We start from the raw sequence: 17270 nt of genomic DNA on the forward strand, positions 1-17270 counted from the left end.
TATAAATAATGACAAGCATTGAAACTTTTGTTTTAGCTAAAATTTAAAATAATTTAAAATGTTTTATTCAGCATTACAAGTTGCCTTTAGTTTCACTGGGATACACGCTTCAGTAAGTGAATCACATAACAACTTTGTTCAGTCATATGTCTCCCCGTGCTCCTCAAGGGAATTTGTGGTTCTCATTCAAAAAAAGTCATCTGTCTCACAGATTGATTAAAATGAACTTTTTTGGAACCTAAAAGTAGCAAAGCAACTAATGTTGTCTGGAATTAAATCAAGTAACCTTGATCAAACAATTAACTCATCCTCTATTAAATCAATATTTAGTGATGCTAATACTGGAACTAGTTCCAATAGTTGGAATTACAGCCACTAATTTAGTGTCTTTATTAGTAGTAATTAGGCTCCTGTCTTTCTCCAGTTCTACTTCTCAAAGCTAGTACTTGGCTTACTTGTAGAAACTGGCCGAGCTGATACCCAGAGTATGCGCTGTGCATGCAGGTGAAGATGCTTTGTAAGGCTGAAGGCCCTTTCTGGTTGTGTGACTCTAGGAGGACTGAAATGAGTTCAGGTGTGTTCTGCCACAGCCCAGCTTAGACTGACTGCTGTGGAGCCACATCTTAAGGCTATTTTAGCAAAACCAGTTTTGCTGATGTAAACTCTTACAAAAAAGAGGGAGAGTTCTGGCTGCTGCATTATCAGTATATTCTTGATGGAATTTTTTGTGCAATACAGCTGCTTTTGGTGCTTTTGTGGCAGCTTCAGTTCACAGAGATTCTTGTCACCCTGATAACATTCTGTGCATCCTCAGCGCTTCTAGTAGGGCACTTAACGGTGACAGATTATGAATTAATTTGCGCTGATGCACTAATGTGGTCATGAAGCTCTCTACTAGACCTTTATTTATTCTCCTTTCATGGTATAATATATTCTTTGCTTCTTGGATCTGGTTGTGGTTTTTTGGATATTAAATTCTTCTCAAACAATCTTATATAGGCTGATCTTTTTCTAACTCTTGTTTGGGGAAGGATTTTCTTCAGCATGATCTCAGGTCTGCGGTAGCATCTCAATGTTTGTTCTGCTCTTGAACTAGCTGAAGACAGAAATTGTTCCAGTATTTTTCATATCCTGAGGGATGTTTTGGTTCTTATCTGGTATTGTGTAATGTAGCATATACCTAATGAACATATGTAATAAAGTGGGAGATGCAACATAAAGTTTGATAATGGGATTGCAGTGTAATAATTACTGTAGAACATCATATTAGACTAGCTTAATATTTCTCTGACCTTCAAACTTATTTACATTACTCTTGAATCTGTGCTTGTTAGCAAAAAACATCCTGCTCCCAGGTATGGGTTCATTATTAGGATCAAAACATGGATTCCTTTTCCTTTGAAAGATAGGAAATAAAGAAAATTGTTGTAATATAAATTATGGAACTGTTACTTTTGTCTATGACCCCCAAACCAGCATCAAGATAAGTGGAGAAAATTCTCATTATTCATTAAAACTAAATTCAGCATTTCCTAGATACAGGGGTTTTTTGCAGTGGTTAAAAGCTTTTTTTTATAAAACTGCATATTACCTTCCAGGCCTGTAACTTTTGGGTGGGGGCTATTAACACTGATGTAACTTTTTACTGAAATAGAACCAGATTAACCCAATCAATTGTTTATTAATTGCAGGCTGGCAAAAGAAAAAGTTATGTATGAAAAAGAAGCAAAACAGCAAGAAGAAAAGATTGAAAAAATGAAAGCTGAAGCATGTGATGATTATGGAATTAAGAAGCAGGTAAAAATCCTTATTTGTTTTCATTTAATCACAGTAATTTTTAGATCGAGGAATCTCCTGTACTTTTTTCCAGACTCTTGTTATATAAATACTAGACTAAAATCCTGTCAATTATAGAAGTCATAAAAAGCAGCTGTAGAAATTTCTTTTAGGTGTTAAACTATAGGGATTATAGTAGATAGATAGATAGATAGATAGATAGATAGATAGATAGATAGATAGATTACTTAGCACTTTGTGTCAGGATGGCTGTTACTCAGTAACTGTGTGTAGAGCCATCACGAACTGTTTCTCAGAAATACTAAGAACCGGTAGTAAATACATGGTCTGGATGCATATAGGTAAATGAAGTGCTTGCTGCTAAGTGGAAGTGTCTCACAGCAAAGTGAGAATGCCTGATACTTAATATGAAGGGGAAACATTCCAGCTCTTGAGTACACCAGTATCCTTTCGGTAAAATCACAGACCTCAGAGAAAGAGAGCAGTGGGTATGCAGATGCGGAGCTGCTGGTGTTTGTAGTGAAGTCATAGATTAGGAAAGTAGCATGCTGTACTTTGGTCTTCTCAAGAGTATGGTTTAGTGTCACTGTTACAGTATCATTACATTTTTTCTTGGAAGGTTTCCCACAGGGATAGTGGTTGCAGGCAGTTGATACATACCCTTTTGGAAGAAAAAATGTCGCATTTCCTGCTCATGCGGAGAAGGCTTGGGTTTGGGAGATTGGTGTTTATTCTCTACAGAAGTATGAAATGTCTGTGTTTCACTGTGGTCTTTATATTCTTTCAACTAACTGTGTTACCTTTTGATTACTTTTTTTCCCCCCCAGGTATTTCCCAGATACTTTCTCTCAAATCTTCACAGAAATCAAAACTGTAAACTAAAATTATTTTCACTTAATAGTCATGAACATAACCTTCTGGTGTCCTGTCTTTATTTTTAAACAATGGAAGAATAGGTTAAAGAGAATTCAAATATAAAATTAACAAAAGATAGGAGAATGCACTTTTAGAACAAGCTAAACCAACTTTTTTTAGTAAATTCGTATTTCAGTTCATATGTCTATGTCCTGCCTTGCTTTCATTATGCCATGGGAATGAAATACAAATAAAGCGTTTGTAGAAAAATAAAGATTTGTATTTATGGAGCGGAGCTGTCTTCTGCCTCACCCGACTGAGACTTGAAGATCCTCCCAAACAGTAGCCTTTTTGAAGATCTGGTACTAAAAAGAACTAATGAATTCAATTCCTATTTTAAGTGTTGCCCATTCATCAGATTATTTGACTGCATCATGGTATTTCCACAGTGACCTGCAAGATATCATGGAAGTCAAAACCAGCAATGGCTGGGAACTTCTGCTGAAATTAAATGTTACATACTACTTGAAGGTATTTTCAGAGACCAATGACAAAAGCCTTCACAGGAACAGTCTTGGATTCATTCAGAAGTTGCCTGATCCACTTTGAAAGCAATCAGTTCTTGCAATGATGTCTTCACTTCTTGTTCATTTAGTGCACTTCGCATTCTGGAAGTTGTTAATATTTTAGGTTATTAAAAATTTGGAGAATTAAAGTTACATAGTACCAGGCGAGTTTGCTCAAAACAGTATTTTGGATACAGATAAGACTTTGAGATGTTTTTCAGATAAATATCTGGAGGTTACACATTTTAAGAATTGCCTCTGAGAGTTAATAATCTCTAATTTCTTTTCTAGGGTGAGTAACACTTAAAATACAGGTGTAGTCTTTATTTTGGTAATGAAAAGTAACAGTTAGGGGATGGGAACAAATTCAGTCGCTTGAGACTAGGAGAAAAGTTTTAACTATTAGTTTAGCTGAGGTATTAGCTAAATCATATATGTGTGTGTGTATAAAAGCAATACTTTCTCTTGATGTACTACTGTTCACATTTAGTTTTCTAGTTATAACTCAGAACACACAGTTTTACATACAAAAGTGAATATGGAAAGTTTCACTTTAAGGTGAATAGTGCCATTTCTACAGCATATGTATTCTTCAGAGTGTGTCTGGTCTGTAATGAAGGATCAGTCCCTTTGAAGAGCAGTAGGGTGTGACTCAGTATTTTTCTCCTAACTCCTTATGCAGTGGGGCAGCTCATGATTCCAGTGGACTCAAGTGTTGTCTAGCTGAGGCAGTGACCATCTGCAGTGGTTGGCAGTTGTTCGATGCTAGCCTGCATCTGAACTGTCCAGAAGGACTTGCTTAATGAGGAGCAGGTTCAATACCAGAAAAAGGAAAAGGACAGTTTCCTTGCAGTGCTGGTAGGTGCTGACCAAAATTATAATTTGAAGATTCCATTTTAGCGTGCAAGAAGACTTCATTATGATAACAAATATTAAAATACTTTTGATTTATCCCACCAGGTGCAAATGCTGCTTATAGTTTCTCTGGGTAGCAAGAAGTAGTGTAGTTCTACCTCCCTGCAGATTTTGTCATAATGAAGTCTTAGTTTCACAGAATAACAGAATCACCAGGTTGGAAGAGACCCTGCCTGGTTGGAAAGAGCTCCTCCTTCAGCTTTCATGCTAGAAGTGGTAGGTGGTTTGTTGTTGACACATTGCCATTTCTTCAGGCACTCAAACACTGTAGAAACAAAACAGTGTTCTCCAGTTTTTTACTGAAGCTTTCCTTCAAGGTCCTTCAGGAGTCTTTTGATCAATGTATTTGACAACTTGCCTACAGCAAGTGGGCTGTTGTATCCTGTATTTGTGGATAGCTCAGGCTTCTTTTGGGCCTGAAAGGAAGTAGAAATCATAAAGCTGGGTTTCCTACAATTCTTGTGTGTATTTGTGGGGTTTTTTCCTGTCCAAATTCACCTTAGTGCTGTATCTCCTTTTGAGTTCCTGCCTTCCCTATGCCCAGCTTTTTCCTACAACATCTATGCTGTTCTACTCTCTGTATCCCCACACCACACCACCCCACCATCCTGGCCAAGCACACTGATATTACCAAGACCCAGTGCCTTGATACTACTCCCTGTTTACTGCTGAGGTGAGAAGTACTACAATGGTGTGGATTTAAGTTACAAATATGAATTAACCAACCAATAGCCTTACCATGATTATTTTTTGTATGCTACAATCTCTTACTTAGTGAGATTACTAAATTTTGGAACCTTTGGTGTTTGTGATACTTAGAGATTGCTTTTTTTCTTTTAGGTTCCTGTCCTTCCACCAGATATGGCTGTAATTAGTGGATTCCAAGTGTTTTACAGACTTTTTGAGGAAAAGTAGTTCAAACCCGTAGCACTTGTTTTAGCAAACAATTATCTGCATATCTTTTCTTAATTCTCATCTTTGAGTAGATCCATACTGTTAGGATTATCTGTACAACAGAAACTGGGCAAGTGATTATGTGACAGTATTTGAAAGCTAGACTTTATATTCATATATGTATATATAATTGGTACATATATGACTCATTTACATTTGTCACAGTTTTTAGCCTACCTCTTCTGTTTCGAGCACCACTCTTGTCACATGAAACAATACTGCCATTATACCCTGTGACCCAGTAGTATATCAGGCTGTCCTAAGAGCAAGGAGATCCCTATGGAGGTTTGGTGGGGGGTTTTTTGGTTTTATTTTTGGTTTTTCTGGGTTGGGTTGGGTTGGTTTGGGTTTTGGTTTTTTTTCTTTTGTTTTTCGTAGCTTTCAAATTATTTGTGGATCTGCATATCTCTAAATCTCTTGGTTGGATGTGGGTCAGCTGGGAAAAAAACCCAAATCAGCATACTCTGCTTCTGTCTTTTTGAAGCTGATAAAACTGATATCTCTCCCTCCCTCATTATTATTGCCACATTTTTTAAAGTTATTAAATTGTTCTTATCTCAACCCACACAGTTTACCTTTTCTTCCTGTTACCTTCTCCGTATCAGGCAGGAGCAAGTGAGCTGCTGCCTGGTACTCAGTTGCTGACTGGGGTTAAACAACAGTCCTTAGCTAGAACTAGAATTGCCCCAGTCCCCTCAGTGGAATTTGAGTAGCTGCAGTGCATGTCACAGGGATGGATGGCTGGCACTGGAGTTTGAGTGGCTATTGTGCTTGTTACCCTTACAGTTTTGGCCAAAAGTCGGGCAGAATTTTGATAGAATTTGAAGAAGGAACACTTTTAAAAGTCCAGTCCTAAAGCTTATATAATTATTTGAGCTTTTGATTTTGCTTTATTACGTATATTTGTAAAGGTAAATAGTCTGTCTGGGACTATCAGCATTACTTGAAAAAAAGTGGTTTATGCCAAAGTTAAATGATAATGGTTCCACTAAATTCCTGTTCTAGTCTCCAGCTGTTTGCACCTACTGAATATAATTCTAGGATTTATCATCCTTCTGATTTTTATTCATCATTGCATAACCATAGGCAAATATAAATAAAACTTGGGTAACCCTTTGGAAATTAGTCAGTATTGTTTCAAATAGAATGATTTGGGTAGATTTGTTCATTTCTTAGAGCAGGCAGGACTACAGCTTACAGATTTTAGATTTTATGCCTTCCCAAGTCACTTACCTAGTGGCACATACCAAGTAAGTTACTAATTTCATACCATCTGCCAGCTTTACAACACACAAATCTTTAGCAATGCTGGTGCAAGGAAGTAATTATTGGATATTCTCACTCCTATAGGTATTCTACTTCATAAAGCAAAAGGCATCATCTCATGCGGTTTATGGCACACCTCACTCTATGGATGTTACATTGACCGATGAAAGTGTAAAATTAGAAACTAAGTTTTTTCTCTCAAAAACCAAATGGACTAAGTGACACTTAAAAACATGGTGATAATGTCTTGTTTACATAAAGCCTTCCTGAATACATAAATACATTCTTAGCTATAGCTTAACATACCTTTTACAGTGACCTTTTGGTAGAGCAGCACTCATACTAGCAGGACAATACAACATAGGAATGACAGAAATAAGCCATTTAAAGGGGAGGTTTTCTGTTGCAGGTTATCCTGAATGTAGATGTTTCATATTTAAATATATAACAGATTTTCATTTATAAATAGATTTAACATCACTGAACAACTCTGCACATCTTTTCTTCTCAGTATTTGGTGTTCAGATCCAGAAATGCTCCATGAAATAAATGTTCCCTTTCTTAAAACTGATGTTGTTTTCTTTAGGAGGTGGCAGGATTTTCAGATTCAGTGGGGTGCCAGTTAAGTAATTTTGTTCAAAGTGCATGGTGAGAATAATCTTTATCCTAAAATGAAGCACAAGGATATGTAATAACTTTTTATGCATGATAAGTATCAAAAATATGAGCCTGCTGGTCTTTGCTTTTCATTTTTCTTTACCTTTGTCTTTCAATCAGAGCCTCCTGCAGTCTGCACACAATGTGATCAATAACTCAATAACTTTTTTCATGCAGTAATTATCTCTATGGGGTATTATCTGAACACTCTTTTTCTTTATTACCCAAAAGATGCAGGAGATATTTATATAACCAGCTGATCCCATTTTGGATGAAGCTGCTTCGTGACAGCAGGAGAAAGTTTGTTTTAAATAGACTTTTTAACAGATGCTGAAAACCTTACTAAGCTGTACTTTTTTCCCAAGGGAAAGATTATTCTGTATACTGTCTTGCACTTAATACTTGATATTCAGTTAAGCACAGAGTAAATGGAAATGTCCTGTAAATTAACAGAGTTTTAGGCAGTTATGCCAAGTGAGTATCTTGTAAGAAAAGAAGCCTATTCAGAAGATAGGCAACTGTTCTGAAGTTCCTAGGTAATGACTAGATTGCTGATTTTTCAGAGTAAAGCCTTATCCTAAGAGATAATGTTTCTATCTGGAATATATTCTAATTTGACTTCCAATTTTCACAGATCGAGATCTTGCAAGAGTCACGAATGATGATTCCAGACTGCCAGCGCAGACTAGAAGTTGCACATGCAGAGCTTACTCAACTACTAGTGAGTATTGCACCACACCCCACTGATCAAGAAGTGCTAGGTGCACTTGGATAAACAACTGCAGCAAATTAAAGCTGGATTAAAGAATTTGTTTCCGTAGGTCCAAAGATCAGCATCCTGTGAGATACCAGTATTTTGCTTTAGATAACTGTCTTTGCAGACTTGGTCTTCAGTATGTGAAGACTGTGTGTGTTAGAAGTTACCTTTAATGGAACGTACCTTTGACATACGCTTACACCAGACTGTGAAAATGGACTCAGAACTCCTGTGCTAGTTCCATCCTCAGAGGAATCAGTTCACCCACTTTTGGTTTTATAGATAGTATAAATGTATATAATATGCTTGTAGGGAACTGAAATAGTCAAAATACTTTGGTTACTGCCTTTATTCTGCTATGGACAAGTCAGATGAGTCTTTGCTGACTATTTCTTTATGTTTTATTAGTGAAGTGAGCAGTACTGCCATGTTTTTAAAGATACAAATACTTGCAGAAATAAAGAGTATTTTGTACAAATAGATTCACTGAACCTGTACTACGTTTGGAGATGATCATGCTTATTTTAAAAGCTGACGTCTCATCAAGAACTCAGCTACATGTTTCGTACACAATAAATGGTATTGTGAGACTAAAAATATACAGCCTAAATTGTGTCTCAGATATAGTGATAGCTAAAATGCAAATACTTTTTTAATGGAAAAGTCAAGGTGTTCTAGTCTCAGGTAGTTTGCCTCTACTGTTTTCCAGAATAAATGCTCAGTACTTGGCAGGATTTAGGGTCTTTTTGTCATTCAACTACTTACTTAACAGTTAGTAAGTCTAGATTTCAGTGGCATGAAGAAATGATGCTATTGACTCATAGTATGCAAACTTAAAACAAGGAATGGGGGCAGTTACTATTGTTAAGAATTTGGAAGTCTTCATGTGTTGCTTTCTGTGCTTAGCTCACCTTCAATGCTTTTATTAAAATTTACTGTATCCGTAGTATGTTTTTCAGTTGTCAGTCTACTGACCATTTTCTAAGAGGACTCTTGGTCTGAAGTTTGTTCTTACTGATACCTTGGTTTTAAATATTTAACGTGATAAAATAAAGGTATGTGTATCTACTTGCACATGCCAGCCATTATCTGGGACCTTAAGCAGGACAAAAGAATTTACCTGTGCTTTTAGTAACATAGAATGTGCGTTTTCAAAAGTTTTATATTCCTCTTTCATAGAATGGTTTGGGTTAGAACGAACCTTTATAGATCATCTGTTCCAGCTCCCTTGCAATGACCAGGAACATCTTCAACTACATCAGGTTGCTTAGAGCCTCATCCAGCCTCACAGTGAATATTTACATGGATGTGGCACCTACCACCTCTCTGGGCAACCTGTCCTATAGTTTCATCACCCTCACTGTAAAAAATTTCTTTATATCTAGTCTGAATCTATCCTCTTCTAGTTTAAAGCCACCACCCCTTGTCCTGTCACAACAGGCCCTACTAAAAAGTTTGTCCCCACCTTTCTTGTAGGCCCCCATTAAGTACTGAAAGGCTGCTATGAGGGCTGCTCAGAGCCGCCTGTTCTCCAGGCTGAGCAAACCCAACTCTCAGCCTGTCCTAAAAGGGGAGGTGCTCCAGCCCTCTGATCATCTCCGTGACCACCTCTGGACTCACTCCAACATCTCCATGTCCTTCCTGTGCTGGGACCCCAGAGCTGGATGCAGCACTGCAGGTGGGGTCCCAGCAGAGCAGAGCAGAGGGGCAGAATCCCCTCCCTGGCCCTGCTGGCCGCGCTGCTTTGGATGCAGCCCAGGACACGTTTGGCTCTCTGGGCTGTGAGTGCCCACGGCTGGGTCATGTCCAGCCTCTCAGCCACCAGCACCCCCAAGTCCTTGTGGGCAGGGCTGCTCTGATCTGTCCATCCCCCAGCCTGTGCTGATACCAGGGTTGCTCTGACCCAGGTATAGCACCTTGCACTTGGCCTTGTTAAACCTCGTGAGATTTTCATGGGCCCACTTCTCAAGCTTGTCCATGTTCCTCTGGGTGGGCATCCCATCCTTCAGGTGCATCAGCTGCACTACTCAGCTTGGTTTATCTGCACATTCACTGGTCTCACTTTCTATGTCATTAATGAAGATATTAAATAACACTGGTCACCATACAGACACCCAAGGGACACCACTTGTCACTGATTTCCATCCAAACATTCAGTCATTGACCACTTCTCTGACTGTGACCATCCAGCCAATTCCTTATCCAGTGAAGAGTCTGCCCATCAAATCCACCTCTCTCCAATTTACAGAGAAGGATGTTGTGAGGGTCCAGGAAGTCCACAATGACAATTCCCTTTTTGTTTTCTTTAAGGACTTCACCTGACTACCATGACTTTTCAAATGTTATAGAGAGGATTTTGGCAACTACATCAGGCAATTCCCCCAGGAATCTGGGAAGCATCTTGTCAGGTCCTGTAGATTTAGGTACATTCAGGTTCCTCAGGTGGTCATCCTGATAAGGTAAAGATTAGATAAAAAACCTAATCTTTACTTAGAATGGGAGGGACTTTGCTCTCCCAGTCCCTATTTCATAGTCTGTCCACTTCAGAGGTGTGGGAAGAAGCTGCCAGTAAGACAAAAACATTGTTGAGTACCTCAGCCTTCATATTTGCTTGAGGAGGTATACTTACAGCTTTTTACTGGCTAGGCTCGTAGTTCAATGCCTTAGAAAGCCTCGGGCAGCCTAGAGAGGTAGCACGGGCAATCCAGCATTTCAGTAGCTCTAAAAGCGGCAATAGTAGTTGCAAAGCTGATACCACCAGCAGAAGCAGAGAGGGAGAAATACAGCTTTTGGTTGCCAATTCCTGCAATTAGAAGCTTTCAAATAGAAACAGAGACAAGATGTTCGCAGAAAGGGTGCAAGCCAAAGAGGCCGGGCCCCCTCTTGGTCCTTTCTTTTATTGGGAGAAGGGGAAAGGGGAGGATTGGGGGCGTACCCAGGGTGACCGGCCAATGAGACACTGCTAAAGAGTTTGAGTTACATTTGGTTTTGCCCGCGTTTGGAACAAAGGGCTTCAGAGCACATGACAGAGGCAAGTCCTGGCTTGTCTCAGGGAGGGGAAGCTCGGAACAGGCAGCAACATTTGCTAGCAGTTTTTTTACCTTCTTAAATTTAATCCCACAACAGTTATTTTCAGAGTACTCAAAAATGTTGTTTTTGATTACAGGAAAACGAAAAAGAATTGGAAGAAGCTGAAGAGTATAAAGAAGCACGTTCCATACTGGAGTCAGTGAAGCTGGAAGCCTAGCTGTTTTCCAGTTCTCTCTTTATATGCATTAGCACGGGGTCTGTTCCACAGTTTCATTTGACTTATGGCTCTACTACTATTGTTGACTTGCTAAAGTTCCGTTTATGCAAACTGGGCTTTCTCTAACTGCAAGGTGCATCAAAGAATGTTCTGAAATATTTCTGTGTTCCATATTCAGGCAAAATAGATACATTTCCAGTTCACCTCAATTGAAAAAAGAAAAATAAAGCCCATTTAAAGTTAGTGTAATAGTTAATATAGAGAACTTAAATCTGAACAGTTGAAGTTTGGCTATGTGAGGGACCAGTAAATAGTTCAGAATGAAATAGCATCATAGAATGGTTTGGATTGGAAAGGTTCTATCTAGTTCCAACCCCCTGACATGGGCTTTAGAAGCACCTTATATTTGAAATAATTTCAAGCCATTACAGCATAAAAATCTGTATTGAAAGAGAAAGTAGACTAAATGACTGTTACAGTGCAGATACTGTAACACGCATATATCAAACCAGGAGTCCCGTGGAAAAGAAATATATATGGACAGATTCTTGCTAGATGTTTCAGAGATGTTTATTTCTCCAGCCGCATGGCCGGAGCTCTGCCGAGGAGCTGTCACAGTCACCGGACCCGAGGGTCCTTCTGCCCGCGCAGGGAAACACAAACCAACCAGTGGGAACGAGGCTGAGCAGGGGCATGCGGCTGGAGAAATAAACATCTCTGAAACATCTACCAAGAATTTATCTGTCCATATATATTTCTTTTCCATGGGACTCCTGGTTTGATATATGCATGTTACAGTAATCCCCACTGTAACAAGACCCTTCCCAGTCACCCACCTTTTCTCTGTGGTACAATTTTTCTGTAGTTTTATCAAGTATGTACTCCTTGTTTATCTTGAGTCCAAGACAAAACTAAAAGCTGACTCCAGATCTTTCTCAGTGAGCATGGAACTGATTTGTAGAGCCCAATTCATACAATTTCCATTGATCAAAATTATTCTACTTTTCAAGAAGCAGAATGTAGCAGGTGACTAGTATATTGTGAGTTCCATCTGCTAATAAGAGTTCTGGACTGAATGCTTTTCTTGAAAGCACCTTGGCCTAAGTGATTTTTTTTTTAACAAGGTCAAACCCCAGGACATGGAAGAGAGCTAATGGGTAAGGGAACAACACTTAGTCTGCCCTGGAAGACCATTAAAACATTATGTACAAAAGCTGTGGTTTTTTCAGAGTAGCTTCTCTAAAGCAAATAGTAAGTTCTGTTGATAAACAAGAAAGCTTTTTACATTAGTTTTTATAGTTTGAAAGTGTTCTGGCATGTTTCTTAAAGGCAACACAAAGCACAGTGTACCTTTTGTGTGGTGCTAAATTGAATACTCAATAAAATTCTTTGTTAATTTGCCTGAGTTGGAGTAAACTGCTGTTTCAGTACTTATTATGTACTTTAAGCACATTTAGAGTAATGTCTACTTCTCCATCACTCTTAAAGCACTGCTCTGACAGATCAACACCAAAAGATTGCTGATTGAATCAGTCAGAATGATATACTTTTGAAGTAGCCCCAGACCAGTACCAGAGAGGGCTAAGAGGTGAAACCTGCTTTGACAGTACAGTTTCATAAGAGAACATGCGTACCTTCTTACCAGCATTGTGTTCTAGGCATGGAACTGCCAAGCAGACACTGCCTGGTTCACAGCACATATGAACTGCTATTGAGGAAAACATCTGTCTTTGGATACTCATTTCACCAGTTTTGTTCTATGGACCTTCACTGGGAAAGGTGGCTGGAGTGCACAAAGCAGGTCGTGTGTCTCAGCTGACAGCCATGAGTCTGCTTGCAGCCATTGAGTGGAGTGTGGTGAATAAATGCTGCGCTGAAAAGGAGGTGTAGGGAGATGCCAAGTCTGCTGGGTAAACAGGATTTAGAATAAAAATTGCTCTTCTTCAGAAGAAAGAATATACACTTCTGGGAAAAAAGCCCACAGAAAAATGATATGCAGTTGCTGAGTACCACAAGAAATGTGTATGAGAGCTAGACAGGTGTGACCCATAGTGGCTAAAGGCAAGTAGGATTGTCATATGGTTTAAGTTGGCATTTAGAATGAAAGTCACACAGCCTTTAACTATTACATAAACTCCAGGGAAAAGTTTCTTGCTACAGTAGTTTCTAGGGTGACTGGTTTCTCATGTTTGTCTAATATGTCTCTGTCCAAGCCATTTCCTAGCTCCCTACTACTGCATCATGAACCAAGATGATACTGTGATATACCACTGACTTCTCTAAAAATGGCCATGTTCTGTAGTACAGGAAGTAGCCAGCCTCACTGATGAAAATCAAGGTATGTTCACACCTGAAAATACTTTGTCTCCAGATACCTCTGGAACTGTCTAACTTCTGAAGGGGACAGCAGCATGTTTTCAGACTGCCAACATCCTTTAGGAGAAGGAAAGAGCTAACTGTACACAAGTATTTTGGGTTAAATCCACAAAAAGCCTAAACCACACAGAGCTGTTCTATTTCCCTGTAACAACATCCTGTTTTGGCAACCCACCTTCCCCATATCTGGTGAAACCTTTCAACAGAGCTCCAGTCAATCTGCATTCAAACACGTGGGGGTGGGGGAGGGACTTCAAGTCCTTGGTCTAACTCAGGAGGTTCAGATCAAGGGAGATGCTCAATAACCGGGCCATACTTACTCCTAATAGTCTGGGGTCCTCAGAATTGCCACGTTAGTATGACTGGTGGCTGCACAGCTCCTTAAGACTGGGCAATCACCAAGAATTTACTAGTAAAATTGGGTGGTCTGATCACCCCAAAAGGTACAGTTCTCTGTTGCAATCCAGTTTAAACCCAGAAAAGCAAAGCAAGCTAAGTCTCTGTGCGTAAACCGGAAAGAACTTAGAAGGTTCAAAATATCCCCAGAAACGAGATTAAAACCAAATGAGGTTAGATGTTGATGCCAAAAAATGGATGTATTTTATTTAATAGTAAAAGAGGTGAAGAGAAGAGAAGGGAAGAGAAAAGAAAGAAAGAAAAAGAAAGAAAGAAAGAAAGAAAGAAAGAAAGAAAGAAAGAAAGAAAGAAAGAAAGAAAGAAAGAAAAAAAGAGAAAAAAGAAAGAAAAGGAAAGAAAGGAAAAGAAAAGAAAAAAGAAGAAAGAAAGAAAAGAAAAAAGAAAAGAAAAAAGAAAAGAAAAAAAGAAAAAAGAAAAAGAAAAGAAAAAGAAAAGGAAAAGAAAAAAGAAAAAAGGAAAGAAAAGGAAAGAAAAGGAAAGAAAGAAAGGAAAGAAAAGTGTGTGTGGGGTGGGGGACAGGGAGAGGTGACAGGGGTTAGGTGGAAGCAGATCACCCATCCAAGGGTACCAGCCACGTCTCGTTGCTCCCCTCCATCTGGTCTGCTGGTGGTGAGGGTCCCCCGTCGCTGCTGTGGCCACGCTACCACACACCACCACACCACACACCATCTGCCCGGTGGAGGATGGGCAGTCACTGTGCCTCTGACCAGAGGCTTTTCCCAGATACCCAAAGCCTCTCCTCCCTCTGCCCTTTGGTGGAGGGTCTGTTCAAGCCTGGCAGCTGATAGCCCTAGGGCTGTGGTCTCCATCTTGGAGGTGTTAAGCCTGTGCTTTGTGAAATGTCCCCAGCGAGTTTTTACTTTATCTTATCTTCATCAGCCAGGGCCCCATTCAGGGTGCAGTAGTCTTCTTTGCAGCCTTTGTAATACAGTCTTAAAAGTCCTTCAAGAGAATGTTTAAGTCATAAATTACAATATTTCAGTCCCTGACATTCTCTTCAACAGACCTGTATGACAAAAGAAGTAGAATAGGAAGTGTGTGCATTTAATATGTGGGTGATACAAGGATGTTCAGTATCTTCAAGGACAGTATCAGAAATCAAAAGGTTTCTGACTAACTGGAGAAATTTTAAAATACTTCTTTTAGTAAGGATGTATTTAAATAAGAAAATAAAGCAAACTTAGACATGGCAGCAGCAATTTTCTACTGCACCAACATAGGAAAAAGTAAGTGCTAGACACCATTTGTGAGTGATATAAAAGAATTTTAGTGAATTACATGCAAAACATTAGCTCATAAGACATGGGCAACAACCCTTACACTCCCCTTCTTATTAGAAAGGCTTTATCTAGAAGCATTATTGCAGCTAGAAGCTGCAACTAAAAGGGATGAACAAATAAGAAGGATTCACAAGAAAACAGTGAGAACTACTAAAAAGACTGAAAAATGGTCTGTGCAAAAGAAGGAACAAATCCAGACATTTTAGCCTGGAAAATACTGAGGGTAGCAGTGGTAATAGTCTTCAAGCATATACAGAATTACAGAAGAAAATAGTAACATTTTCTTGGCAGACAGAGTAAGATGCAATGAGCTTTAGTTACAGTGAGGGGAAAAATATTGGACAGGTTCCTTCCTCAGGAAACAACTAAGACAGATGAAGCTCTGGAACAGACTGCCCACGGAGGCTGTTGGAGATGCCTTCCTAGAGGTCTTCTCATGACCAGGCAGCTCAGTCACTCATGACACAGGGACAGCTGATCCTTCCTCATATTTACACATTACAAGAGCATCCAAAGGTGCATGAGCATTCATCCTTCCTGAGCAGCACTTACCACCTCACTCAAAAATACAAGAGATTTGTGACACAGCTGAAATTAACTACTTTGAATACAGCACAGAGGAGATCCCCAGAGTCCCCTCAAAGGAGACAATTCAGTGATACCTACCTAACTTTTCAGATCTTGCACTGCACAACACAGAGGACTAAAGAAGGTGAAAATGGTCTTCCTTAATGAAAGAACCAGATGAAATAGTTTTTTCTGACTTTCCACTTCCTATTCACATTTCTGGACACTCATGAAACACACAAAATGTCAAAAATACTTCAGGTTCCCACTTGTCATTTTATTTTATGTGTTAATTTGTGCACAAACTAGCTCATTCAGGGCAAAGATAGGAAGCCAAAAGTTTGAAATGTAGCTGAAATCAGAAGGATGGAACTTGCAATGCAAGAAGTGAACTGTGGGGCCTGCTGGAAACACCTGTGAGGGAAGTAGCAAATTTAGTTCAAAGTCTCACCGTTCATACTCAGAGCAGGACTACAAGCTGAGGGAAGGAAGAAAATGTGTTTCCTATGGCCTAACCATTTTAACAACCCTTCTATCCGATCTCTCAGGGAACCCAATTGTAAGAACACTGAACAGAAAATACAAAGGAGAACCACTTCTGGGTTCTCTTCCATGTGCAATCTTGGCTATGCTCTGTTGTCACATGTAACAGAGGGCTCACAATAAATCCAAATAACAGGCTTAGGACTTCAAAGGTGATGGCAAAAGGGATGTGTAATGGCCACCTTCCCCAGTTTTCTGAATACAAATTCAACAACGGTGAAAAAAATCAGCTCTTGAACTTTGCAGACTACTTGCTAGCACGTCCCAGGATCCAGTATTTCAGGGCAAACATCTCCACTCTAGAACCACTCAACATAAACATTACCTTTAACAGAAGGAAAAAAAATTCTACAACAGTTTTGTTTTCTTAACTGTCCTGAAGTTACTGTAGATGTTACATTAGATAGAAGGAAACTCAGTAACCCACAGAAAGAGCCTCAATTAATAAGGTTAACAGAGGCTGAATAGGTTGAAATTGGAAAAATAAGCACATTATTTATGTATCAATTACTACTTGCTCTCCATTTCAACAAAAGGAAATAAAATTTTCTCATCTTTGCTAACAATCCAGAGGCCTCCTCCTGCCCCTGCATAATTAGCAGTAAATTTCACCACAGCTCTCCATAAGCAATCAAAAAGGCTACCTAATTAAAAAAGTAATTAGTTTACACAGATAGATGTGAGTGGGTAGATTAGTTGATGAAAATAAAATGAAATTCCTCTGGATGCTTTTAGTGACTCAGCTTTCTGCTCTTTTACAGCTTCTACACATTTCTAAAGGAGCAGGTTAAAAATAAGTAAAAAACCCCTTCATTTGTAAACAAAGAGAGTATCTTTCAAAACGAATTGATCAGATTTGGCTTGTCTTCTGTTTTCAACACAAAAGATAAACTTCATATTTTATAAAGTATAAAAATCAGTGCCTCCATAAAAGGACTAATCTGTTATTCATTTTCTCAGGTCACTTACACAATATCTAGGCACCAAACAACCAATGCTGAATCTGTAAAAGGAAGGTTTGAGCACTAACACTCAGAACACAACAGGATTTGTAAGAAGCCAGAACAGCTCCT

General features: G+C 39.1%; 1 protein-coding gene across 1 annotated transcript in view; it reads left to right on the forward strand.

The window, feature by feature from the left end:
- Positions 1–11225, forward strand: part of TBCA (tubulin folding cofactor A) — a 25411-nt gene extending 14186 nt beyond the window's left edge. Inside the window, exons 2-4 of the mRNA XM_048291810.1 lie at positions 1692–1797; positions 7645–7731; positions 10934–11225. Of these exons, the coding sequence (XP_048147767.1) occupies positions 1692–1797; positions 7645–7731; positions 10934–11014 (274 nt within the window). The 3' untranslated portion in view covers positions 11015–11225. The remainder of the gene's footprint in view (positions 1–1691; positions 1798–7644; positions 7732–10933) is intronic.
- Positions 11226–17270: the final 6045 nt, after the last annotated feature.

This window comes from Corvus hawaiiensis, chromosome Z (genome assembly GCF_020740725.1).
Source record: "Corvus hawaiiensis isolate bCorHaw1 chromosome Z, bCorHaw1.pri.cur, whole genome shotgun sequence".
In the NCBI taxonomy this organism is placed as follows: domain Eukaryota; kingdom Metazoa; phylum Chordata; class Aves; order Passeriformes; family Corvidae; genus Corvus; species Corvus hawaiiensis.